Here is a 25,914-nt window from a genome sequence, read left to right on the forward strand (position 1 = left end):
ACTTCTCTTAGAAAATGCGTTCACTTAACAAGAGACTGTACCGATTGAACTTGTTCACCAGGCGAAACGAAAGGGGAACCGCGCATGCGTTGTCCCAGGAACTCCTTTTATCAGAAGTTTGTTTCGGTCTTGGGGGAAGAAATCACCTGGAGGGTCGGGAGAAGTACTTCCTAGAGCGTGATCGGTTCCAAAGAGCAGGGTGCCCTTCTTTACAAAAGGTAAGGAAAGGCATTGCCGCTCTTTGTCGGGAAGCCGGAGGAGATATTTGGAATAGTTAAAGCGACCTGAACTCGAGTTGTTCAGGGTAAGTAGAGGGTGCTAAGATCTCTGCCGTTGCTGGTGAAGGACATTATCAAAGCAGGAACGTCGACTATCAAGTCTTACGAAAGGTCTTCGACTTGAAACATCCTTTTTCGACCTAGCACTGTACCTGCTGTCGGATTCCAGATATATTTTATATTTCAGATTTCCAGCTTTCTTTTTCTATTCGGAACGGAGATAGGCCGAAGAGGGTGGTGGGAGGGAATTGTCCATATGCCCCAACAGAATGGTTTTAATTCTGAGGCAAAATGTCGCAGTCATGGACAAAACGGAGATTTTGTTTCTGCCTTTTGAAGGTAGAGTGTGTCTGGATTGGAGAACCCTCGGTATATTTTCTGAAAGTACCCGGAACCCTACGCGGATGTAGATCAAGACCCTGGACGTAGAAATTAACCTAAATGACCTTTTTGCCACAGTCTGCGTCGTAAATTTTTATCACTTATGTGATGACCTCCGGGTTAACTCGGCAGTTGATGAATTGTGATCCCAATTCATGTCCGCTTTCCGATTAACCTGGGCTATTCCCCTGCCAACGTATTGCCTTGAAGTGGGCTTTGTGAAATCAATTGCAGGTTTTAAATCAAAATCTCTAATCAGAATTATACTTTAATGGCAAGTATAACTCTAATTATAGGAAAACTTTGAAAATTATGTAGAAATTTTTAAGCTTGCAAAAAGTGAGCAGTTGAGGAGATGTCATGTGTAGTGGATAAACCTAGTGTGGATTTTCTAGTTAGGGGAGATGTTGGTTTCTGTCGATGTCGCTGATCTCAGTAGGTGTGTCAAGACAAGATTTAAGGCCAGCTCCTGCGGTGATCAACTGTGCAGTGCACATTGCTATAATGTGCCTGTGTGGAGAGGAGGGTAAAATTCCAGTGAGAAAGTTATGGATTCAACTCGGTGTTCCGTGTGAAAATTCTGTGCTGCACCATTCTGGTGACACATGTCTGTGGAATTTCTGAGATGCATGGTGATCAGTAATCTACTTTCTCACTGAGCGTCAGTACACTATCTGTCTGGACATTTTGTTCAGAGTGGAGAAATGATTTAAACGGAACCCTGCTTTCAGCCCCACCAATGAGCTTTATCTTCTAAAACATTTGCCTTTTAAAATCTATTTCCAGAAAATTAATTTTGTGAACTATTTTTCAAAAAAAAGTAATTGTACATTGGCTGCATTGGAATTTGAATCCCACTAATGAGCTGACTGGATGTGTACAATGCTTTGAAGTACTCCTTGCTAGGCTTTAATCTTGATTTACTTTTAGAATAATGACTGGGTGCTTGTGCAGGTAGAATCTCCTCCCTTTTCCATGCAGAGGACACTTACAGTGAGCGGCAGCAGCCAAAATGACTGATGGGAAATGCAGTCCTGCCAGTTTTGCATTTTGTGATGCAGATTAAGGAAGTGTTGGCGCGTGGCCTAGTGGGCAAGGCATCAGACTACTAACCTGAAGGTCACTGGTTCGAGCCTCAGCTGAGGCAGCGTGTTTGTGTCCTTGAGCAAGGCACTTAACATATTGCTCTGCGACGTCACCGGTGCTAAGCTGCTTGGGTCCTAGTGCTCTTCCCTTGGACAACATCGGTGGCATGGAGAGGGGAAGGCCTGCAGCTTGGGCAACTGCCGGTCTCCCATACAACCCTGCCCAGGCCTGCGCCCTGGAAACTCCAGGATGCCACCACCATTAGAGTAAGATTTCAAGCAATATTTTTCAGTGGCCACATTAGTCAGGATGATGTGGTGAAACTGTTTTCAGTAAAATGTTTTGATGACAAAAATAGATGACATTTACATAATTTTGCATGATTAACAAGTTTTGTTAGTTGGAAGAAGCATTGCAAGTTCCAACAGGTTTGTGAGTAACAAAAAGAATCCAAGTCCTCCTCTACTGCTCACCTCAAGCAACAAGTGTGAAAAGCTCATGATCTTCATTATCCCTGAGACTCAATCTTGGGGGTCATTTACATTTCGCCCATCAATCAAATTTGGCTGTTTTCACTCTAAACTCTCATTTATTGATTGAAATAGATAAAGCGTGCGGAATAGACCCTGTCGACCCTTCGAACCACACTGACAAGTGATTCCCGATGTAATCTTAGGCTAGTCACAGGACAATTTACAATGACCAATCAACCTACATCTTTGGACTGCAGGAGGAAACCAGAGCACCCAGAGGAAACCCTTGCAGTCACAGGGAGAATGTACAAACTCCTTACAGACAGCAGCAGGAAGTGAACCCAGGTCGCTGGTACTGTAAAGCATTGTGCTAACCACTGCACTATCGTACCACCCTATCTCTGCCATTTTCCACTCTCCTCACACATTTCATTTTGTCTGTGTAACTCACCTTCTATTCCTGGCCCTGTAATACTGTCAATAATTCTTTACTCTGCTCTGCTCTAAATCTGTCATCATTACCCATCCTGGATAAACAACCCTTGACTCTCTCTCAGTGGTTCCCAGTGTAGGGTCCATGGAGCCCTCAGCTAATAGTAGGGCTCCACGGCATAAAAAAGGTTGTGAGCCTGCTCTACATCTTTGCAAATATCTATTCCATCTTCTGCTTCCCTCTCTGGGGTCCTTGCACATGCAGCAGCCTCCCAAGCTTTCCTCCACCTTTTCCAGAACTTTGTTCCGTCTCTCTGATTATTGGCCCTGCCCCAATCTGAACACAAATAACCAAAATCTCCATTTACATTCATTCTAATTGTGATTATGGTAATACATTTCTTGTGCTTCTTGACATGCCTGCAGCTGTTAATGTGCTGATCACTTCTTATCTCATAGGACAGCATAGAAAGAGAAAGGTAGAGTCATCAGGCAAGGTCATTGCTTTCACTTCCAATGCCTACACAGATTACTCTGATGCTCCCCCAAACTCATGTATCCTTGACACAGTGTTATACAGAAATGTTGTTCCTTTTTCTGCAGATCTATTGAAGCCTAGCCACTATCCTTGAACTTCTGCTCCATCTGAATTGCTAAGTGTTTGCCCAAAATACAGCACTAAATGAGCAGAACTGAGCTCCAACTGAATGTTGGGATGACCGATGTGACTTTGGTCCCTGGTGCAAAGGTTTATTCCCTGGCTGTGGAGCCAGCTTAATGTTTCTGTTTGGACAATATGTCCCAATCATCACAAAATAATTTAGGGGTGACAAAGTAACGCAGTTACAGTGACACCGGTTAAAGCCTGACCTTGGGTGTTGTCTATGCGGAGTTTGCGCATTTCATTGTATCATCTAGTACTCTGGTTTCCTCCACAGATCCAAAGATGAGCCTACCTTGTTAAACACCTTACTAAAATCCATATACACCACATTTATGACTCTAACTTCATCAATGTATAAAAGTGACAGAACAAGCTGACGATGTTACTGATGTGAATGTGGTGTATATGGATTTTAGTAAGGTGTTTTACACGGTTTCCCATGACAGACTCATTCAGAAAATCAGGTATGGGATCCAGGGAAACTTAGCTGTGTGGATTTGGAACTGACTTGCCCACAGAAAGCAGAGGGTGGTAGTGGACTCCCTGGAGATCTGTGAATAGTGATGTTCCACAGGGATACATTCTGAGACCCCTGCTCTTCACTACTTTTAAAAAGTATATAAATTATGTAGATGAGGGAGTGGAAGAATGGATTAGTAAGTTTGCACAGGACATGAAGGTTGATGGTGTTGTGGATAATGTAGAAGGTTGTCACGTGTTTCAATGGGACATTGATAGGATGCAGAACTGGGCTGAGAAGTGGCAGATGGAGTACAATCCAGAGAAATGTGAAATACTACACTTTGAAATGTTGCATTTGATGGCAGAGAACAAGGATTATGGCAGGATTCTTAGCAGTGTGGAGGAACAGAGGGATCTTAGGGTCTATGTCTATAGATCCCTCAAAGCTGCTATGCAATTTGGTAGGGTTGTTAAGAAGGCATATGATGTATTGACCTTCATTAGTTGGGGGATTGAGTTCATGTACCTGAGGTAATGTTGCAGCTCTGTAAAACTCTGGTTAAACCACACTTGGAGTATTGTGTTGCCTCGTTATAGGAAGGATGTGGAAGCTTTAGAGAGGGTGCAGAGGAGATTTACCAGGCTGCCGCCTGAAATAAAGAGAACATGTCTTGTGAGGAAAGGTTGAGTGAGCTAGTGCATTTCTCTTTGGAATGAAGGATGAAGAGAGTGGCGTATAAGACGATAAGAAACATTGATTGCGTGGGCAGCCAGTGCCTTTTTTCCAGGGTGGAAATGGTTAACATGAAAGGGCATAATTTTAAGGTGATTGGAGGAAAGTATAGGTGGGATGTCAGTTATTTTTGTTTAAACAGAGAGTGGTAGCTGTGTGGAATGTGCTGCCAGGGCTGATGGTAGAGGTAAATATATTAGGGACATTTTAAGAAACCTTTTAGATAGGCAAATGAAAGGGTATATGGGAGGGGAGGATTAGATTGATCTTGGAGTAGGTTAAAAGGTCATCACAGCATTGTGGGCTGAAGGACGTGTACTATGCTGTACTGTCCTATGTGTGGTTTGGCAGCCGAACTGGTCATAGTAAATTGAGTGGTAGAACCGGGGGATAGTTGATGGGAATATGGGGAGAGTAAGTCAAATGAGTGATGGTTGTCATTGACTTGGTACTAAAGAACCAGATCCAACCAGATTTTGTTTGAGTCTGTGAGCAGATTTCCATATGTTTTAAATGTTACTTGCACTATTCCTACTTCAGTTCCTCTGTTAAAATTCTCATCTGTACAGTTGTTTGACCATGGCTTGATGGTTTCAAATGCATTTGTAGCAGGTTTCAGTTCTACCATGTTGGATTTATGACGATCCAGTACTCTGTTGCCCATTTTGTAACTTGCAGGACTTCCACTACTCCTTTGTGGACCTACATTGGCTCTCCATTAAACAGCACCTTAGTTTTAAAATGTTTATGCTTGTTTCTAAATCTTTTCATGACTTCCACCTTCCTATCTCTGTAACCTCTTACAGCTATGCTTCGTTGTGTGTTAATCTGATTTTGATTGTTAATTCTGACCTCTGATTATTCTTGAGCTCAATTGCCCTCTTAATGAAAGCCTTGTGTTCAGCTGCTAATGGGGAGAGAACTGGAGTTTTCCCTTTGAGCTTCTCTTAATTTGACTAAACTCTGTTATCCTTTCTTGCTCCAAGTTTTCCTGGTGTTTCTGACAATTCCTTTTTAAATATCCAACTTATGAAGTACTGTGGGATATTGTTTATTAAAGGCGATGCATTGATCCAGTTGTTTATTGAGGTAAGGTGTAAGTAATTTCATATATGCTACAGTGTGAATTTATCATAGAACTAGCTAAGTGTTTTGCTTTGACTAGCCACCTAATACCTATCCCCTGCATCACCACACTCCCACTATTGACACAGAGTCACAATTATTCTAAACTGTAGGTGTCCCAATTTCATGTTTTCACAGAACTCTGTGCAATAATAGTTCAGTGTATGTGTTGCCTAGGAGTGAACACTTTGTTTAAAATTAATAATCATCCCTTTTCCCCCCACACATCTACACTTTCCTCAGTAAAACCCAGTACTGCGCAGAGTTTAGTTTACTCATTCCAGTCCTCTAGTGCAAGCATTCCTATGTTAATGAATGGAGGAATAATCAGATCAGCTGCTTTTGCTGAGTCTCAGCTTTCAGGATGGTTGGTGATAGTTTGGCAATACTTAATTAATGCCCCCATTAACTTGTGTTACATTAATGCTCCTGGAGCAGCACCCTTCTCCAAGCGAAGTTACAAAGGTACTGTATAGTTTTATGGGCGCCGGTTGTCTTCAGGAACCTATATCCAGTGGCAAGTTTTAATTTGATCAATAGCCAAGGTTTTGTCTGCTAACATTCCTCAGTCAGCTGTTGCATCTGATTGTCTGGTCTTTTCAATTCACATCGATTTGATCATTTTGTTGTCCTTCATTCATTCATTCATTCATTGCTGAGACTGCTGTTCACTTACCACCTTTAACTACTCTTCAGAAAATGTGTTGTTTTCATGTATTGTTGCAATCTAAGCAGTAACCTGCACAGTGCCACAGAATTATGTCATTTGACCCTCAACTCTGCTCTGCCAATCCATTACGACTGACTTATTTTTGCCCTCAACCCCATTCTTTTGCTTTCTCCTCATAACCATTGATGCCCTTTGATGCACCAACAATAACTCTCTGAGACGTGAGGCGAGATATCGGCTTTTATTGACTGGAAGAAAGAACAAGCAGTAGTTAACCACCATACTACATCCTGGAGACTGAGGGCAGGGCTCAGGCCTCAATCGCCTTTATACTGGGGTCTGTGGGAGGAGCCACGGTCAGTGGGCGGGGCCACAGGAGCAGTCAGCAGGGGGCGTGTCCAGACAGGTATATGTAGTTCACCACACCCTTACTGATCAAGAACCTGTCAACCTGCTTCAAATATACCCAATGCCTGGCATCCACAGCCACCTGTAGCAGTGAATTCCACAGAATCACCATCCTCTGGCTAAAGAAATTCCTTCTTGCCTCTCTTCTAAAGGGATATCCTTCTATTCTGAGGCATGCCTTGTGTCTTAGACTCTGTCACTTTCAGAAACGTCCTCTCTATGTCCACTCTATCTAGGCCTTACAATATTCAATGGGTTTCAATGGGATACCTCTTTATTCATTTAAACTCCAGCATGTACAGATCAGAGCTCACAATACTCTAAATGAATTCTGACTGATGCCCTATACAGCCTCAGTATTACAGCTTTGCTTTTATATTCTAGTCCTCTTGAAATAACTGCTAACATTGCATTTGGCTTCCTTACCACTGACTCAACCTGCAAGTTAACCTTTAGGGAATACTGTGCTAGGACTCCCATGTCTCTTTGCACCCCCAGTTTTTCAATTCGCTTCTCATCTAGGCAGTAGTCTTTGTGTTTATTCCACCATTGACAGTGCATGACAGTACACTTCCCAGCACTGTATTCCATTTGCCACTTGTTTGCCCATTCTCCTATTCTGCCTAAGTCCTTCTAGAGATTTCCTGCTTCCTCAACACTGTCTGCTGCTCAACCTATCTTTGTATTATCCAAAAACTTGGCCACAAAGTCAACAATTCTGTGAGCCAGATCATTTACATATAATATGCTAAGTAGTGGACCTGACAGCAACCTCTGCAGAACACCAAATCACCAGCAGCCAACCAGAATAGGCCTGTTCTTTATTTCTGCTCTTTGCCCCCGTCAGTCAGCCAATCTTTTATCTTTCCTGTAATACCATGGGCTCCTATCTTGTTTAGCAGCTTCATGTGCAGTATCTTGTCAAAGGTCTAGTGAAAATCCAAGCAAACAACATCTGACTCTCCTATGACTGTCCTGCTTGTTATTTTCTCAAAGAATTCCAAAAGATTTATCAGGCAAGATTTTCCCTTAAAGAAGCCATGCTCACTGCAGCTTGTTTTATTGTGTCTCCAAGTACCCCAAAACCTCATCCTTACTAAAGGACTGTAGGAACTTGCCAACCATTGAAGTCAGGTTAACTGGCCTATAATTTCCTGTCTTTTGCCTCCCTCTCTTAGATGGTGTATTTTCCAGGTTAAAAATTACAATTTTTCTAGACCAGAACCATTCTGGAATATAGTGCTGTTAGCAAGTCCCAGGATTTTGACCAAGCAACAGTGAAGAGGCACCCGTTAGAACAGTGTGTGATTTGATCCTGGTAATGTTACCTTGCACTCATTCTTTCCAGATAGAGGAGGTTACAGGTTTACCACGCACTGTCTGGTTCAGTTGCTGCAGTGCACAGACAGAGTGGATGTCAAAGATGGGCGAAAGGTACTCAGCGAGGGGGCTGAAATGTCTTAGATGAGCTTAACCTTCTGGAATTGTATTGGATGTATTTGTAAAAACAAATGGAGGACATTTAATATTTTTTAATTTGTACCTTTATAGGTTGAGAAAAAGCTTTGGGAGATTACAATGAGAGCCTCACAGTTATTGAATAGCCCACCTGCAGTTACCGCAGTTTTTATATAGCTAATTAATGAAGTCTTGGACTATTGTACTAAGGAGCTGTATATAGGGAAGTTGGCCTATATCTAAAAAGTGACCTTCTTTAAAATGTTGCTCATTCAGTCATTACAAACAATCTTTTTGTTAACTGGCCTGATCTCCTACAACCTGGTTCATTGTGTTCCAAATCACTGTACTTTTGTGAAAATGACAGTGGAGTAGTTGTGTATCTGGAATAAAACTTCAGACAGTTGTTGGCTGCTTTGCTGGTGTGGCAATGTTCATAGTCTCAAACTATATTGGATTTGAGTATATCTTTATACTGCTGTTCTGCAGAAACAAGTCCTTTTGGTTCTCTCCAATCAGCATCTAAAACCCACAGGATAATCTTGCATAATTAAAAAAAAATATTTAAATAGAAAGTGCAAATGCGGTGGATTCCAGTTAATTGGGCCATCAATTAATTGAAGCAGCTGCTTATTTGGGACAAATCTTCAAGAAAAAAAATAATTGAGGAAGTAGCCAGGTCTCCCTCTGTTTATTTGGGACGGGAGACTGTTGCCAAACAGTTTCGAACTAGTCAGTCGCGTGCACTTTCCTGTCCCTTAGACACTGTGCTTGGAGCAATCAGTTTTTAAATAACATCAGTGTGTCTGCTTATGTTCAAAAAGCAGTGATGTTTGTAACTGATAGTTGACAAGAAATAAGCAGTAAGACAATTCAGAACTGTTGTGTTTCAAGCATCTGGAGAAGCCAGAAATGGCCAGGAGTGAAAATGAAATTATTTCACTACTTCAGCAAGTTAGGAACTATGAAGAATTTGAAAATATCAAATCATCTTGAATGTTACATTGAAAATGAAGATTTGGACAGTTCAGTCTTCAAAGCTGTTGTATGAAGGCAGTCTAATATCAACAGTAGGTGTCTGCACTGATTTTGTCATTTACGGTCAATCAAAAGAACATGGCAAGCACAGTGAATTAATTCCTCTAACTATTAGGAATTAACACAGTTTTATAATACTGTAGTTGTATTGATGTCCTAATTCGTTCTGTATTTCATTTAAATACATGATTTGTTACTAGTTAAACATAAGAGATAAACTAATGTACCTTTTTAACTATTTCCATGAAACTTCAGCTAATTGGGGCAGCCGTTTAATTGCACCTAAATGTCCAATTAACTGGAATCCATTGTGTAGGCAAACTCCAAAATAAGGAGCAATTGTGCTGTTCTGTGGTTCACAAAAGGCTTGTTGGCAGATACAGCATTTAATTATGATAAAAGCTAACATGTTATTGTGTATTGTTGGGGGATTGATGATAACAGAGGGAGGTTCTGCTACAGATAAACAAGACATTGATATCATATTGAATACCTTGTCCAGACTTTGTCATCTTTTTCATATCTGTCCTTAATGAAAACAACTTGGAGAAGTTTACTGGACTAATAACTGGAATGGGTGGTTGTCTTTTGAGGAGAGGTCTGGCAGGCTGTGTTTGTATCTTCTGGAGTTCAGAAGAGTGAATTGGAGTCCAGGCCTTGGCTTCAGTGTGCATTTTTGTTGCCATATATTTGCTAAAGTTAAATCACTGCACTGAAGTTCGTCTGGTGTCGTAACAAGTCTGATATTGGTGGCTGCACCTCCTGGTTACTGATCTCACTAAAATTGTTCTGTGTTTCATTCATTGCTGCTCACGTTTCATTGAATGATACCATCGTCCAAACTGGAATTGGTAACATTGCCTACGTAAGACCGTAGACGTAGGAGCTGAATTAGGCCATTTCACCCGTCACGTTTTCTCCACCATTCCTTCATGGCTGATTTATTATGCCCTTCAACTCCGTTCTCAAGCCTTCTTCCCGTAACCTTTCCTGCCTTTACTAATCAAGTACCTATCAACCTTTGCTTTAAATGTATCCAGTATCTTGGTCTCCACAGCTGTCTGTCAGAATTAATTCCAGATTCACAATCTTCTGGTTAAAGAACTCTCTTCTCATTTCTGTTCTAAGTGGATGCACCTCGATTGTAAGGCTGTGCCTTCTGGTTCTAGATTCTCACACTATAGGAAACATCCTCTCTGATGATATTCCATAAGTTTCAATGAAATGCCCCTTCATTCTTCTAAATTCCATCAAATATGAGCTCAGAGACATCAAACATTCCTTGTATGTTAACCTTTTAATTCCAAGAACCTCCTCTGAAATTTCTCCAATGCCAGCACATATTTTATTAGACAAGGGTCCCAAAACTGCTCATAATACTCAAGTGCAATCTGACCAATGCCTTATAAAGCATCAGCATCGCATCCTTGCTGTTATATGTTCACTGTGGAAGACACTAGCAGTGTGCCAGATGTTGCAGTGTGCCAAGGAAGAAAAGTGAGTGCGGTTACTATTACCAGGGAGAAGGTACTTAAGAAGCTGAAAGACTTAAGGGTACATAAGTCACCCGGACCAAATGAACTGCACCTTAAGGTTCTGAAAGAGGTAGTAGTAGAGATTTTGGAGACATTAGTAATGATCTTTCAAAAATCAGTGGACTCTGACATGGTGCCAGAGGACTGGAAAATTGCAAATGTCATTCCACTCTTTAAGAAGGGAAGGCAGAAGAAAGGAAATTAGCCTGACCTCAGCAGTTGGAAAGATGTTGAACTCGATTGTTAAGGATGAGGTTATGGAGTACTTGGGACCCAGGACAAGATAGGACGAAGTCAGCATGGTTTAGATGATGGAATAGATAGCTTTTTTGCCAATTTTGCAGATGATACGAAGATGGGTGGAGGGGTAGGTAGTATTGAGGAAATGGGTAGGCTGCAGAAGGACTTGGACAGATTAGGAGAATGGGCAAGAAAGTGGTAAGTGAAATACAACGCTTGAAAATGGATGATCATGCACTTTGGTAGTAGAAATAAATGTGCAGACTATTTTCTAAACGGAGAAAATCTAAAAATCTGAGATGCAGAGGGACTTGGGAGTCCTTGTGCAGAACACCCTAAAGATTAACTTGCAGGTAGAGTTAGTGGTGAGGAAGACAAATGCCATGTTAGCATTCATTTCAAGAGGTCTAGAATACAAGAGCAGGGATGTGATGCTGAGGCTTTATAAGGCACTGGTGAGGCCTCACCTTGAGTATTGTGAACAGTTTTGGGCTCCTCATCTAAGAAAAGCTGTGCTGGCATTGGAGACGGTCCGCAGGTGGTTCACAAGGATGATTCTGGGAATGAAAGGGTTATCATATGAGGAAGGTTTGATGGCTCTGGGCTTGTACCTGCTGGAATTTAGATGGATGAGGGGAGGATCTCTTTGAAACCTTTGTAATGTTGAAAGGGTTTGATAGAGTAGAAGTGGAAAGGATGTTTCCCATGGTGGAGGAGTCTAGGACAAAAGGGCACTGCCTCAGGATGCAGAGGCATCCACTTAAAACAGATGCAGAGAAATTTCTTTAGCCAGAGGGTGGTGAATTCGTGGAATTTGTTACCACCTACAGCTGTGGAGGTCAGGTCATTGGGTGCATTTGAGGGTTAGTAGCTTAATGGGTTCTTGATAGACATGGCATCAAAGATTACAGCGAGAAGGCTGGCAAGTGGGGCTGAGGAGGGGGAAAAAGATTAGCCATGATTGAATGACGGAGCAGACTCAATAGGCCAAATGGCCCAATTCTGTTCCTATGTCTTATGATATTATAGTCTTATATTCTAGTCTTCTCAAAATAAGTGCTAAAATTACATGCACCTTCCTTAGCACTGACGCAACCTGCAAGTTAACCTTTAGGGAGTCCTGCATGAGGACACCCAAATCCCTTTGAACTTATGATTTTTGAGTATTCTCCCCATTTGGAAAATAGTCTCTATCTTTATTCCTTCTGCTGAAGTACTTGACCATATATTTTCCTACACAATATTCCATCCGACAATTCTTTCCCATTCTCCTGTCTAAGTCCCAATGGAGGCTCGCTGCTTTCTCAACACTACCTGCCATTCCACCTATCATCTGCAGATCTGGCCACAATTCCATCATCCAAATTGTTGATATACAATGTGAAAAGAAGCAGTCCCTATACAGATTCCTGCAGAACACTACTAGTCACCAGCAGCCGACCAGAATAGGACTCCTTTATTCCCACTCTTTGCCTCTTACCAATCTTTTATCCATGCTAGTATCTTTCTTGCACTGTTCCAAGCACTGTCAAAGAATTCCAACAGATTTGTCAGGCAGGATTTCCCCTTTAAGGAGGCTTTTTTTTACACTTCCAAGTACTCCAATATCTCATCCTTAATAGCAGACTCCCAACATCTTTGCCAACCACTGAAATCAGGCTGACAGGTCTATAATTTCACTTCTTCTGCCGTCCTCCCTTAAAGAACGGAGTGACATTTGCAATATTCCAGTCCTCTAGAACCATTCCAGAATCTAGTGATTCTTGAAGTATCATTACTGATGCCTCCACAATCTTTTCAGATACCCCTGTCAGAACCCTAGGATGTAGACTTTTTGGCCCAAGTGAGTTATCTACCTTCAGACTTTTCAGCTTCCCAAACACCTTCTCCTTGGTAATAGCAACTACACTCGCTTCTTACCCCCGAACACTCCCGAATTTCTAGTATACTGCTAATATCTTCCACGGTGAAGATTGAAGCAAAATACTTATTAAGTTCATCTGCACTTCTTTTATCCCTCGTACTACCTCCAGCCTCACTTTCCTACAGTCTACTCTCACCTTTCCTGAACTCTTTTTTTATATATCTTAAAACTTTTGGTATTCTCTGATATTATTTGCTAGCTTAGCTTCATATTGCATCTTTTCTCTCCTTATGATTTTTAATTGCCGCCTTTTGGTTTTCAAATGCTTCCCAATCCTATAACGTCCCACTAATGTTTGCTATATTTTTATAGTCTCTTTTGTTTTTATGCTCTGTTTGATATCCCTTGTCATGTATCTATCCTGTGGCTTCTGAAAAGCCCCTAGAAGTTCCAGTCATTGCTGTTCTGCCATCATCCCTGATAGTGCCCCTTTCTGATCAACTTTGGCCAGCCCCTCTTTCATGCTTCTGTAATTCCTATTGCTATAGTGTAATACTCGTACATCTGACTTTATCTTCTTTCTCTCAAACTGCAGGTTGAATTTTGTCATGTTATGATCACCATCTCCTAAGGGTTTCTTTACCTTAAGTTCCCCGATCAAATCTGATTCATTACACAACATCCAATCCAGAATTGCCTTTCCCCTAATGGGTTCAATTACAAAGTGCTCTTAAAAGACATCTCATAGGCATTCTACAAATTCCCTCTCTTGGGATCCAACACCAATCCAATTTTCCTAATCTACTTGTATATTGAAATACCTGGTGACTACTATAACATTGCCCCACATCCTGGGTACTGTTTGGGGGGCCAGTATATTACTCACATGAGGGGGTTTTTATCCTGGCAGTTTCTTAACTCTATGCACAAGGATTCTACATTATCCAATCCTCTTTCTAAGGATTTCATTTCAAATTTTACCAACAGAACCACTCCAGCCCCTCTGCCTACATGTAGTTGCTGGCATCTTAAGCAAACTCCAGGACCTAGTTTTTGAATATGTAAGAGGTTTTACTTGTTATGAAATTGGTAAACTGAAGCTGGCTGTCTGAAGCCCTGAACTTGAGGACTGGGCTGATTACATCAGAATATCAGTGGCGTTATGAAGTGTATAAAACTGAGTTGTAGGCTCCAACCTCCCAGGGACTCTTTGTGATATATCACTGGCATTCTTATTGTGAACTGTACTTTCAATGGAAAATAAGAATTTGACAGAAGTCACGGTGCACATAGAACAGAAAGCTGTCTTAAAAGGCCATCATTTCAAAATAGGAAGTCTACATTTTAATGGAGCAAAAGAGTAAGTGAACATTTCTCTTTTACTGGCAGTGCAGCTGTTATTTTAAAAAAACCATAAGGAATACTAGAAACACTTGGGTCAGGCAACAGCCATGGAGAGGGAAACTGATGATGTCTGAAGTCGGTGACTGTTCATAGACAAAACACACCATGAGTCATTGATTTCTGGAAGCTTCCTGCTGGTGCTCCCTATTACATAAGTTAGTAGAAATCTATGGTTTATACTTCAGTCAATACTGCATGCATATACAATTGCTGAAAATCTAATAAAATCATCAAGTTTAAAGCAAAACCAAGACTGTAATAATTATTTTTGTTAATATCTCAAGTAGGACAGGAAGAGTAGAATTGCACCTGATGGCCATTTTGGAAAAGAACACACTGATTTTTATGTTTTTTTTTCCTTGGGATTTGATTATAAATCAGGCAGAATAGAAAAATTGTGTTTCTTAATTGGCATTATAAACCAATTGTAATATAATATGTTGTACAATTCATAAAGCAATTATGAATTGTAATTTTTTAAATTGCAAATTTATTTTCAGTACACTTATTTTATGCCAAACAGTTATGAGTTTAATTTTATGATTTACCATTGAAATATTAATGATTTTTTTTCTTACATTTAGGGGTAGGCAATTTATTTATCATCCTTTGTGTTTCATAAAATTCATTTCGGGAGTCAGAAAATTGCATGCTAACTACATTTTATCTCTCTGGCAACACAGTTTTAAAATAAATCCTTCAATTTAAATATCAAAAGAGGCTCTGTTCTGTGGAAGAAGGCACTGTACAGTACATTTCGTTTTAATTCTGTTCAGGCAAGATAATTTAATGAAAGGCATATATACATATTATAAGTGAAATGTAGCATTATCACTGAGTAACAGAAAATTCTAAAGGCGTGTTTTTTGGGTTAAAATCTTCTCAGGGCTTCAACTTCCAGGATTTTTTTTAATGTTGTTTACATGACTCACATACCAGACATGTTTTCTTTTGTTTGTGAAATCATGGGTATTCTGTAATAAATTGAGGATTTTTATTACTTACTGCCTTTGTTGCCTTTAACATTATTTTCTGCCAATGCTATGTTTTTTCTCTTCATAGTGTAGTTGTTGTAATATAGAGCTAGTCTCAGAGAGTTCAAGTTTCCTCTCAATAGTGTGTTGGGATGGAACTGGAATATTGTCTAAATAATTAAATCTGCCACTGCACCACTGGCATCCAGTTAGTTACTGAGTGATTGCATGTCGTTGGGGAGGTTGGGGCCACCGTTTAGAGAGAGCAGAGAATTGAAGGCAATCATGATTGAGCAACAATGGGAAAGAAAACATTTCAAGTGGATGTATCACAGGCTTTTAGATGAATTACTGAAACATGACTCAAAATGAAGACTGATAGATACTGGGCGTGCAGATTGCCTGGAATGAGAGAACAGTACAATCTGTACTTTTCCATAAACAGCCATGGTGGTAGTGAAGATTGTGAAAATCCGCATGAATGCTCTAGATATGTCAAGGAACTACTGCCAGTAAACATTCCCTATAACGAGTGTTGTAATGTGAGTATTTTTAAAAGTAAGTTAATACTAATCGGAAAGCCGTTGGTAGCAAGAGGCGGGATCTGGGGTTGGCGGGGTCTTTACTTCCGCTCTTTTTACTCCCAGTATGCATTGTATATAGTTCCTCCACCCATGCCGCACGAGGTACCTGGAAGCCTCTATTGTAAATATCGTTTGCCGTCCCAGATAAAGATGCTCTTTTGGCCATCAAGTTGTCGAGTGGTCTTTTTGTAAAGCAGAAGTTACCACATATTTTTGGCGACAAGGTAAACTGGTTTTGTGGGCGGGTCGGCCCCATTTTCGATCAGGAGCTGTGAGCGGGCGAGGAGCCTCGTGTTTGGATGGCTGCGTTAGGAATGGTTGGTGTGTTTGACGAGCAAATCGAGGAGTGGCCGGAGTATGAGGAAAGCATAGGCCACTTTTTCTGTGCTAATGGAATTACTGAGGAAGCTAAGAAGCGCTCTGTTCTCCTGAGTGAGCCACGCTGCAGAAACCGGGAGAAATTCCATACGACAAACTGGTCAAGCTCGTGGGGAACCACCACAATCCAAAGCCTTTGGTGATAGTTCAACGGTTCAAGTTTCACAGCCATGTCTGGAAGCCAGGTCAGTCTGTGGGCGCTTTTGTGGCCGAGCTTCAGCAGCTGTCGGGGCATTGCGATCTCGGAGCCGTCTTGGATGACATGCTCCGTGACAGATTATTATGCAGCATTAATAATGACGCCGTGCAACGCCGCTTGTTGGGGGAAACCCCAACGTTGACTTTCAAGACAGCCCTAGAGATTGCTCAAGGCATGGAGTTGGCTGCTAATAATGCCAAGGATATACAGAAAGGACAAGGGGGGTTGCTCCAAGTCAGGAGGGAGACTGGTAGACAGGAAAAGCGGGTGAAATGTTTTCGGTGTGGAGGAATGCACAATGCAAATATTTGTAAATTCAAAGATACTGTCTGCCATGCTTGTAGCAAGAAGGGACATTTAGCTAAAAAGCGCAGGAGCATAAAGGGTAAGGTTAAGCCTGGGCAGGGGAAAGCTCAACAGACTCAGGCAGCCACACACCACCTAGGAGAAGTAGACGGAGAGGCAGCGTGTGCCTACAACATGTTTGGGAAACGGATGAAGAACCACCTGAACCATATCATGCCACAGTCACTGTCAAGGAAAAGGACATTAAGTTCGAGATTGATTCAGGGGCTACTGCATCGGTCATTAGTGAAGAGACCTACAGGAGGACATGGGGATCCAACCTGCCTCCCATCAGACCATCTAAGCTCCAACTCAGGACCTATAAGGGGCAGCCCATACCTCATTTAGGGGTGTTATATGTGGATGTTTCGGCCGGGGGCCAGAAGGCTAAAGCCAGGCTGGTGATAGCTAAGGACAGTGGGCCCAGTCTTTTGGGCTGCGATTGGCTTCGCAAAATCCGGCTCAACTGGCGTGAAGTTAAGTATGCATGCACGACAGAGGACATTCTGCGCGGTATAGTGATGTTTTCAGGGACGAGCCGGGCACACTGAAGGGTGTGACAGTGAAACTCCATGTCGTCCCTGAGGCCACACCACGTTTTTTTAAGCCCAGGTCAGTGCCCTTTGCCATGAAAGGCAAAGTCAAGGCGGAGCTGGTACGTTTACAGGGGCTGGGCATCATTGAGCCCGTCCAGTTTTCAAGATGGGCGGCTCCTATTGTTTCAGTTTTGAAGGCGGATAAAATGGTGAGGATATGTGGGGACTAAAAGCTTACAGTGAATCAGGTCTCTAAGCTGGAGGAGTACCCATTGCCACGGGTGGATGACCTGTTTGCGAGCCTGTCAGGGGGTAAGCTGTTCACAAAGCTGGACATGAGCCATGCCTACCAACAGCTGCTGCTCGACGAAGTTTCAAAGGAGTACGTCACCATCAATACACACAAGGGATTTGGAGTGGCATCTAGCCCCGCCATTTTCCGAAGGACAATGGACTCTTTGCTGCAGGGGATTCCGCATGTAGCAGTGTATCTTGATGATATTTTGATCACGGGAGCCACGGAGGGGGAGCATCTGGCTAATTTAGAACAGGTGCTGAAGAGACTCTCAGACGCAGGGCTGCGGTTGAAACGCGGAACATTCCTGGCTCCGAGTGTGACCTACCTGGGACACAAGATTACAGCTGAGGGGCTTTGCCCAGTGGAGGAAAAAGTGAAAGCTATTGAGGCCCCAAGCCCCAAGAGCTTCACTGAACTCAGATCATTTTTGGGCATAGTGAATTATTATGGCAAGTTTCTTCCGGACCTCTCAAAGGTTTTGGCCCTACTGTATAAGCTGCTTCACAATGACACTAAGTGGGAGTGGGGTGAAGAGCAGGAGGAAGCTTTCAAGAAAGTGAAAGAACTCCTGCAGTCAGCGAAGCTGCTCGTTCACTATGACCCAGACAAGGAGATCACCATTTCGTGCGATGCTTCACCCTATGGAGTCGAGGCAGTTCTCTCACACAGAATGGAGGACTTTTCAGAGAAGCCTATTGGTTTTGCTTTGCGTACCCTGACGGCTGCTGAGAAGGGATATTCACAGCTAGACAAAGAAGGTCTGGCCATTGTTTTTGCAGTCAAACGTTTTCATCAGTACCTCCATGGACGTGCATTCACAATTTATATGGACCATAAACCACTGATGAGCCTTGTTAGGGAGACCAGATGCATCCCACCGCTAGCCTCAGCCAGGATACAGACAGCCTGGGAAGGCAGTCCATCTAAGAGAGGGAAAACTCTGATTTCAAACCTCCGCTGCCTTGCGGCCATACCCACTCATGGGAAAGGCTTCGGGAGTAAACCCTGAGGACAAATCCGGAGCTGGAGTCCCTAAGGCAGTCCGACTTCGTCTTTGGCCTTGTTCTGGCAACTCCTGCGACATCACTGGTGCCAAGCTGTATTGGCCCTTGTCCTTCCCTTGGACAACATCAGTGGCATGGAGAGGGGAGACTCTCTGCATGGGCAACTGCTGGTCTTCCATACAACCTTGCCCAGGCCTGCACCTTTGAGAGGGCGCAGATCCATGGTCTCACAAGCCTAACGGATGCCACACACTGCTGCCACAAAACAACAGATTTCACAACCTATGTCAGTGATGATAAATCTGATACTAATTCTGAATTGAACAACTTTCATTACCTGGGACAGATCTAGTGGGTCTTTAAGTGTGTATGATTTAAAGAGAAGAATAGTTGCATGAGGTTGACTGGAGTGGGGGAGGATTTACATAGAAAAGGAGAGCTTGTGTCCATCTCCTGCCACGAACATGGATTTCTTCTCCAATAAAAAGTTGTCTGGAACCAGCATCACAAAGAATGCAACAAGGATTAGTGAGGCTAAAGGTTGTATCATTTGGGCCAAGGTTGGAGCAGACAGAACATGGCTTATCAGAGGAAAGGTGGCAGAAAGCTTTTTGTAAAATCTGTTAGCTTCTCATTGGGGTGATTCAATTGTACTTTCCAATGGTCTATATTTTATACCGTAACAATAGCTTTACAGGATTATTCTGATCATCAGCATAATCCAGATCCAAAATTTACTGCTTCTGCAATTATCATTTTATCAGATCTGTGGAACAGCTGCACAAAGACAGTAAGAAATAAGTTTAAAGTGCAAAGTAAGACCCATGTCAGAAATATTTTCATCGAATGAAACGTGAAGTGGTGATGAGCAAAAGACACACAGAGTGGGAGAGATGGATGGTGCCGTCCCATCCACAGAGGGTGGAGATATATCTGGCTTTGACTGAGGAACATGAGTATCTGAATCTTAAAGATCCAATTTTCCAAAGAGCTATGAATACATTGCATAAATCTTATGTGCAGGTAGTGGAGCTATTTTTATACATATTGATGGGATATGTGGTTGAGATGCATTTAAGTTATTTACTGACTATAATCTGTAGGAAAGTAGAACCAATGATAATCGAGTTGGTTTCTACTGCATTTAAGGAACTAAAATATGTTTCATGCACGGATAATACCTTCAGTGTGAAGCAGTAGATTAAAAGAAAATTGACTGAGACTTGTAGCAAAGATTTTGCTGAATTTTGAATGTATTAATAAGATTGCTGGTATTATTTTTCTGTAGAAAGCAGCAGGACCATAAATAGTGCCCTCTTCACCAGAGTCATCATGGACTAAACTCGATGTTAAAATGAGCTGCTAAATTACTTTTAAGGATTGGTAATAGCAAATCTTAAAACTTTTTTATATTTGTATTCCTTTGTGGCATGATGCACCTAGCAGGTTATAATTACAGTATAAAGGAATTTATGGAGGTGTGAAAGAAACACCTTTACAAATTCTTGATATTTTTAATTATTTTTCCTCTTCTGATAAACGTGTCTTAGCTGTAGACATTGTCATTTTTTTTAACTCTCTACTTCTGATATTTGTGTATCTGTGTACTTATAATGCTACTGCGACACTTAATATTGATCCCAAAGGAAATCTATCTATCTATCTGTTCAGGAATGGAATGAGAAGAATCTCCTAGCCCTCTAATTCTGTATGCTGTTGGGTAAGTTTTCTGCTATCTAGTCCTTCTTCTGGCCCTAATAATTTTGCAATCATTTATTGGGTTCCCCCTCAGTCTCCACTACTCCATGTTAAACAAACCCATCCTGTCTCATCTTTCCTCATAAGTGCACTCCATCCCCAGACAACATCTTAATGTTCACCTTCTGCGCCATCCCAGAGTCATAGAGAAGTACAGCACAGAAACAGGCCCTTCAGCCCATTAGTGTATGCCAAAACCATTTTAACTGCCTTCTCCCATGACCCGCACTGAGAGCATCGCCCTCCATACCTTTACCATTGAAATACCTATCCAAACTTCTCTTAAACATTGAAATCGAGCTTGCATGCACCACTTATGCTGGCAGCTTGTTCCACACTGTTATGACCCCGAGTGAAAAAGTTTCCCCTCATGTTCCCGTTAAACTTCTCCTCTTTCTCTCTTGAGCCATGACCTCTGGTTGTAGTCCCACCCATCCTCAGTGGAAAAAGCCTGCTTGCATTTGCCCTATCTATACCCCTCATAATTTAGTTCAGCTCTGTCAAATCTCTTCCTAGTCTTCTACGTACTAAAAAATACAATCCTAACCTATTCCATCTTTCTTTATAACTCAGGTCCTCCAGACCCGGCAACATCCTTGTAAATTTTCTCTGCTCCCCTTCAACCTTGTTTACATCTTCCCTGTAGGTTGGTGACCCAAAACTGCAAACAATACCTCAAATTAGGCCTCACCTAGTGTCTTTTACAAATTCAGCATAACATCCCACCTTCTGTACTCAATACATTGATTTATGAAGGCTAGTGTGCCAAATGCTTTATGACCCTATCTACCTGTGAAGCAAATTTCGATGAATTATGTACCCGAAATCCCAGATCCCTTTTGTTCTACCACAATCCTCAGTGCCCTGCCGTTCACTGTGTAAGACATGCGATGGTTGGTCCTACCAGTGCAAAACCTTGTACTTGTCAGCATTAAATATCATCATCCACTTTTCAGCCCATTTTTCCAGCTGATGCAGATCCCTCTGCAAGCCATGATAGCCTTCCCCACTGTCCACTATATCCCCAGTCTTGGTAACATCCGCAAATTTACTGATCCAGTTAACCACATTATCGTCCAGATCACTGATATAGATGACAAACAACAAAAGACCCAGCACTAATTCCCAGTAGTCACAAGCCTCCAATTAGAGAGGCAATCCTCTACCATTACCCTCTGGCTTCTCCCCCAGAGCCAATGTCTGATCCAGTTTACACTCATCCTGAATGCCGAGTGATCGAAACTTCTTGACCAACTTCCCACATGGGACCATGTAGACAACATCCACTGCCTTGCCTTCATCCATTTTCTTGGTAACTTACTCAAAAAAATCTATAAGATTGGTTAGACATGACCTACCATGCACAAAGCCATGCTGGGAATCCTTAATCAATCCATGTCTATCCAAATACTCACATATCCGGTCCTTTAGAATACCCTCCAATAACTTTCCCAGAACTTATGTCAGACTCACCGGCCTATAAATACCTAGTTTCTGTTTGGAGCCTTTATTAAACAGTGAAACAGCATTGGCTACCCTCCAATCCTCTGGCACCTTCACTGTCTCTAAGGGTGTTTTAAATCTCTCTGCTTGGGCCCCGGTAGTTTCTGTACTTGCCTCCCAAAGAGTCCAAGGGAACACCTCGTCAGGCCCTGGAGATTTATCCACCCTATTTGCCTCAGGGTAGCAAACACCTCCTCCTCCGTAATCTATACAGTGTCCATGAAATTGATGCCACTTTGCCTCCCTTCTATAGACTCTGTCCATCTCCTGCGTGGATACAGATGCAAAGAAAGAGTTTAAGATCTCCCCCATCTGTTTTGGCTCCATACATGGATTGCCATTCTGGTCTTCCAGAGAACCAGTTTTGTCCACTGTGATCACATGCTTCTGATAATAAGATGATCAGAACTGTACACTGATCTCCAGCAGTGACCTAACTAATGTTTCATAAAGTTATAACCTTATGTTGTTCCTTATGTTCTGCTGTTATGGTTTATGGCATAGCAAATAAAGACAGACTTTCCATATGCCTTCTTCAACACCAGAACTATCTGTGCTCCTAGCCTTGTTAGTTCTCCCAAAGCACATCTCCTCACACTTGCCGGGATTAATTCCACCTGCTAATTTTCTACCTGTATTACTTCTGGACTCCTACAATCTTCATCACCATCAACAACAGTACAAACTTTTAAGTCATCTTCGTACTAGTCATACTTCCTATCTTTACACCTGAGTTATTAATGTGTATAACAAAGTGAGAGTTCCAGTGATATCATCAATCACAAGGTTACAATCAAACACCTTCACTTTCTGTGTCCCATTACTGAGACTATTTTGGATCCAATTTGCCAAGTTGCCTTGGATCCCATCGACTCTTAACTGGTTCAGAAGGGTTTCTGTATGTGACCTTGTCAAAGGTCTCACTGAAGTCCATCTTAACTACATCACCCATACTACTCTTATCAATAGTCTGTTGCATTTTCAAACAGAATTTTCACATTCAGACAGAATTTTCCCGTAATGAAACCAAATTGACTGACTGATTAATTCCTTCCCTTCCAAGTATAGATTAACCCTGAATCAAAGAATGTTTTCCAGTGACGGCCTTACCACTGATATTGGACTCTCAGGCCTGTAATTACCTAATTTATCCATGCTACCTCCTGGAATAAAATTACCGCATTGCTGCCCTCCAGTCAACTGGCACATCGCCTGTAGTGAATAAAGACTTTGAAATCTCTCTTGGGGTCACAGTGTTCTCTATTGTTTCCTATGGGAGCAGCTTGTGCTTCTGTTTTCTTGTGTTTTATGTTATTGCGAACAGGGCCAAAAGGGAGAAGGAAGCAGTGATGAAACTAAATGAGCATGTTGCAGATGTTAGTCAAGATTAATTGAATTGTGACACAGCATGGGCCCAGAAGCCATCACCAGGTTACAGACACCCATACATAATGAACAAGCTCCCATAATGTTTTATTCTAAGCTCCAATATGTGTACGTACATTTGCGCATACAATGGCACATGTTTCCTCTCTACTTCTGGTCATTGTTCTTATAGGACTTGTGTGTTTTTGATGCCATTCATTACAATACCATGGAGGCACAATTCCTGTACAGTGTGATTTTTTTTTTTATGCATGTTTACTTTCTAACATGGACAAAATCAACAAGGATGGCTATAAAAATGGAACATGTTCATTATCTGTGAATGGCCTATATCATTGGTGAGGAGGGAAGTCACTGCTGATACTAATAAAAGAAAATGTATGTTTCCTTTCAGACTCTAATTTAGCCAAAAGTGTGATTCTTCATTGGAGAAAGGTCTCTGTACAATACTCCAAGAAGCTGATATGAACATAGCGAAGGGTAAGTGTAATAGTCAAGGTGCTATGTTTTACAACATAATGCTTTTGACACGTTTGAATATATTGACCAAGTGACACTAAGTATATACGTTATTTTGAATAAAGTTCATTTTTTATTAATAACTGTTGATTTTGAGACCAATGCCCAACTGCAATTGAGTTCAGTTATTGGAATTTGACAGCAATGTGAGAAAATCTTCCTGTAAATGTGAAAGTTAAATGTCTTGGGAACTGGTAGTTTTGCTAAAGGTTAACATTGGTTGCTAAATGACAGAGCCTCCTCAATAAGCTAACTATATTTGTATCAAAATACTGCAGACCTTTTCACTGAAGTATGAAGTCCTCTTCTTTGTGATTCTGTTAATGTCATACCAAAAGGCTGTGCCCAAGATGAATTTACTCATTTGACTTTACTGTTTCTACGCCCCCACCAACCAACCCATAAATAATGTTTTTAAAAAAAAGCTCGATGCATTAGGATGAAAGCATTTGATCCACTCCTATGCATGTCTGTATAATGACTTTACTAATAAATTTAGTTAATAAAATTCAGTGTGGCAGAAAAAATGCTTGGTCTCCTGTCTTAATTTATATAGCTGAAGTTGTTATGTCTTGTAATAAGTGTCTGCCACTGTGTAGCATCAGAAATAACATGCTAGTTCACTTTTAAAATACAAAGCTTTATGATTCTGATAGACTGGGGCTTGCTTATTGATAATCCGATAAATGTTGCTGCAGAAACTTTTCAAAGGCAGGAAAAGTGTGGGGTGTGAGTGTGATTAAAGGAGAAGAAAGCTGTTGCCATATTGCCTGGGAAGCCTAGGGCAACGTGCTGTAAATATGTTGGAAAAGAGAGGATTTTGAGTGATGAAAGTTCTGTCTTTGTGTTCATTCCATTAGTTGGAGAAGCCCCTCTGGATCTCAATCATCCTTTTTATGATGTGGCAAGGCATGGAATAGTCCAGATAGCAGGTGAGAAAATTAAGCTGTCCTTGCTCCTTTATTCACCTTGTTTTCCAGAAACAACTATTGCGAATTCTTCTTAATCTTCAATGAAGACTTCCAGTTTAAGATGACACTACCGAAGAAGTGCAACAGCTTACTTGCTCAAAAGCAAAAGAATTTGATTAAACATTATTAATGACACCATTTTTTTTACTGGGCATCTCTAGAGATACGGCTGGTTAGCCCCTCGCTAACCACCACTGGACCCAGCGTTGAGAAGACTACCTTTCACAAACTTCATACGTCTAGCGTAGGATTTGACTTGGGTCCTGCCAAACCCGTTAGGTTCAGATGTCTTGTCCAACCAAGCCCCGATTTGTATGAGTACTGTTTGATTTACTGCCCCATGCAATTGCCTATCAGCAAGAAATAACAAACTGTATACTGCACATGATTATAAAGGAAGTATATTTGTGATTGTTAACTTAAGCAAAGAGTTATCAAAGAAAAGAAAGAAAAAAAACCAAAAAGGGCCCATGTGTCCAATGTACTCACGGCACCAACTCGTGTTCACCCATCCCCAGTAGAAATCCCCCACTTGGGCTCCATCGGATCACGTATTCCCTCCAGATGGAATCCTACAGCTGGTTCCCTCAAACTTCTTTTCATCTCCTGTCGAGAAAGACCTCGAACCACCTCAGTGTCTGTCACGAACCCTCTCCCCCAACATTCTCTAGAAACTTCTTCCAGATCCACCTTCCTGATTGGATGAAACAACATTCCTAAGCATCCATTATCTTTAACGGTAACCCAAACATGACCAGCAGAACACACTGCTTCTACAGAAAACCATTACATGAAATACCCTACAACATTAGCTATAAACTCTTTACCAGGGAGTGAATAACACTTTTTTAAAGTAAATGGTAGTAAACTATCACTGCAAACAATAAGAGAGTATGTATGTGTGTTTATATGTATACTGTAATCTACACATACATACACATTGTTTGCAGTGATAGTTTAACACAATTAACTTAAAGAAAATACAATATTTTAAAAATCTGGTGGTCTTATAACAAATTGCTAATAACAGACATTCCACTGATTTTGCATAGATAAGTTAACCTGTCACATAGCCACCATTCACATAATATGACCCCTACTGCTGAAATCAAGAGGTTTCCAGAGAAATACAGAGCAACTCTAACCTTTAGAAAACTCACTAAACAGTTGCATATATGTAGGTAATTATACAAAAATCCAAACACACA

At 41.5% G+C, this 25,914-nt stretch overlaps 1 protein-coding gene across 6 annotated transcripts in view; it reads left to right on the forward strand.

Annotated features, from left to right (window-relative positions):
• The first annotated feature begins 80 nt into the window (after nucleotides 1–80).
• The window catches only part of LOC140734746 (rho GTPase-activating protein 8-like), an 88,294-nt gene continuing 62,460 nt past the window's right edge, over nucleotides 81–25,914 (forward strand). Inside the window, exons 1-4 of one of the 6 annotated variants that reach the window (XM_073059175.1) lie at nucleotides 94–218; nucleotides 19,858–19,952; nucleotides 23,611–23,696; nucleotides 24,596–24,667. In XM_073059175.1, coding sequence (XP_072915276.1) covers nucleotides 23,681–23,696; nucleotides 24,596–24,667 — 88 coding nt within the window. In that variant the 5' untranslated portion in view covers nucleotides 94–218; nucleotides 19,858–19,952; nucleotides 23,611–23,680. Of the gene's footprint in view, nucleotides 305–19,857; nucleotides 19,953–20,266; nucleotides 20,290–23,610; nucleotides 23,697–24,595; nucleotides 24,668–25,914 lie in introns of those variants that run through there. The other 5 variants (XM_073059174.1, XM_073059176.1, XM_073059173.1 and 2 more) reach the window with 5 other exon arrangements.

Source organism: Hemitrygon akajei, chromosome 10 (genome assembly GCF_048418815.1).
Source record: "Hemitrygon akajei chromosome 10, sHemAka1.3, whole genome shotgun sequence".
NCBI lineage: Eukaryota > Metazoa > Chordata > Chondrichthyes > Myliobatiformes > Dasyatidae > Hemitrygon > Hemitrygon akajei.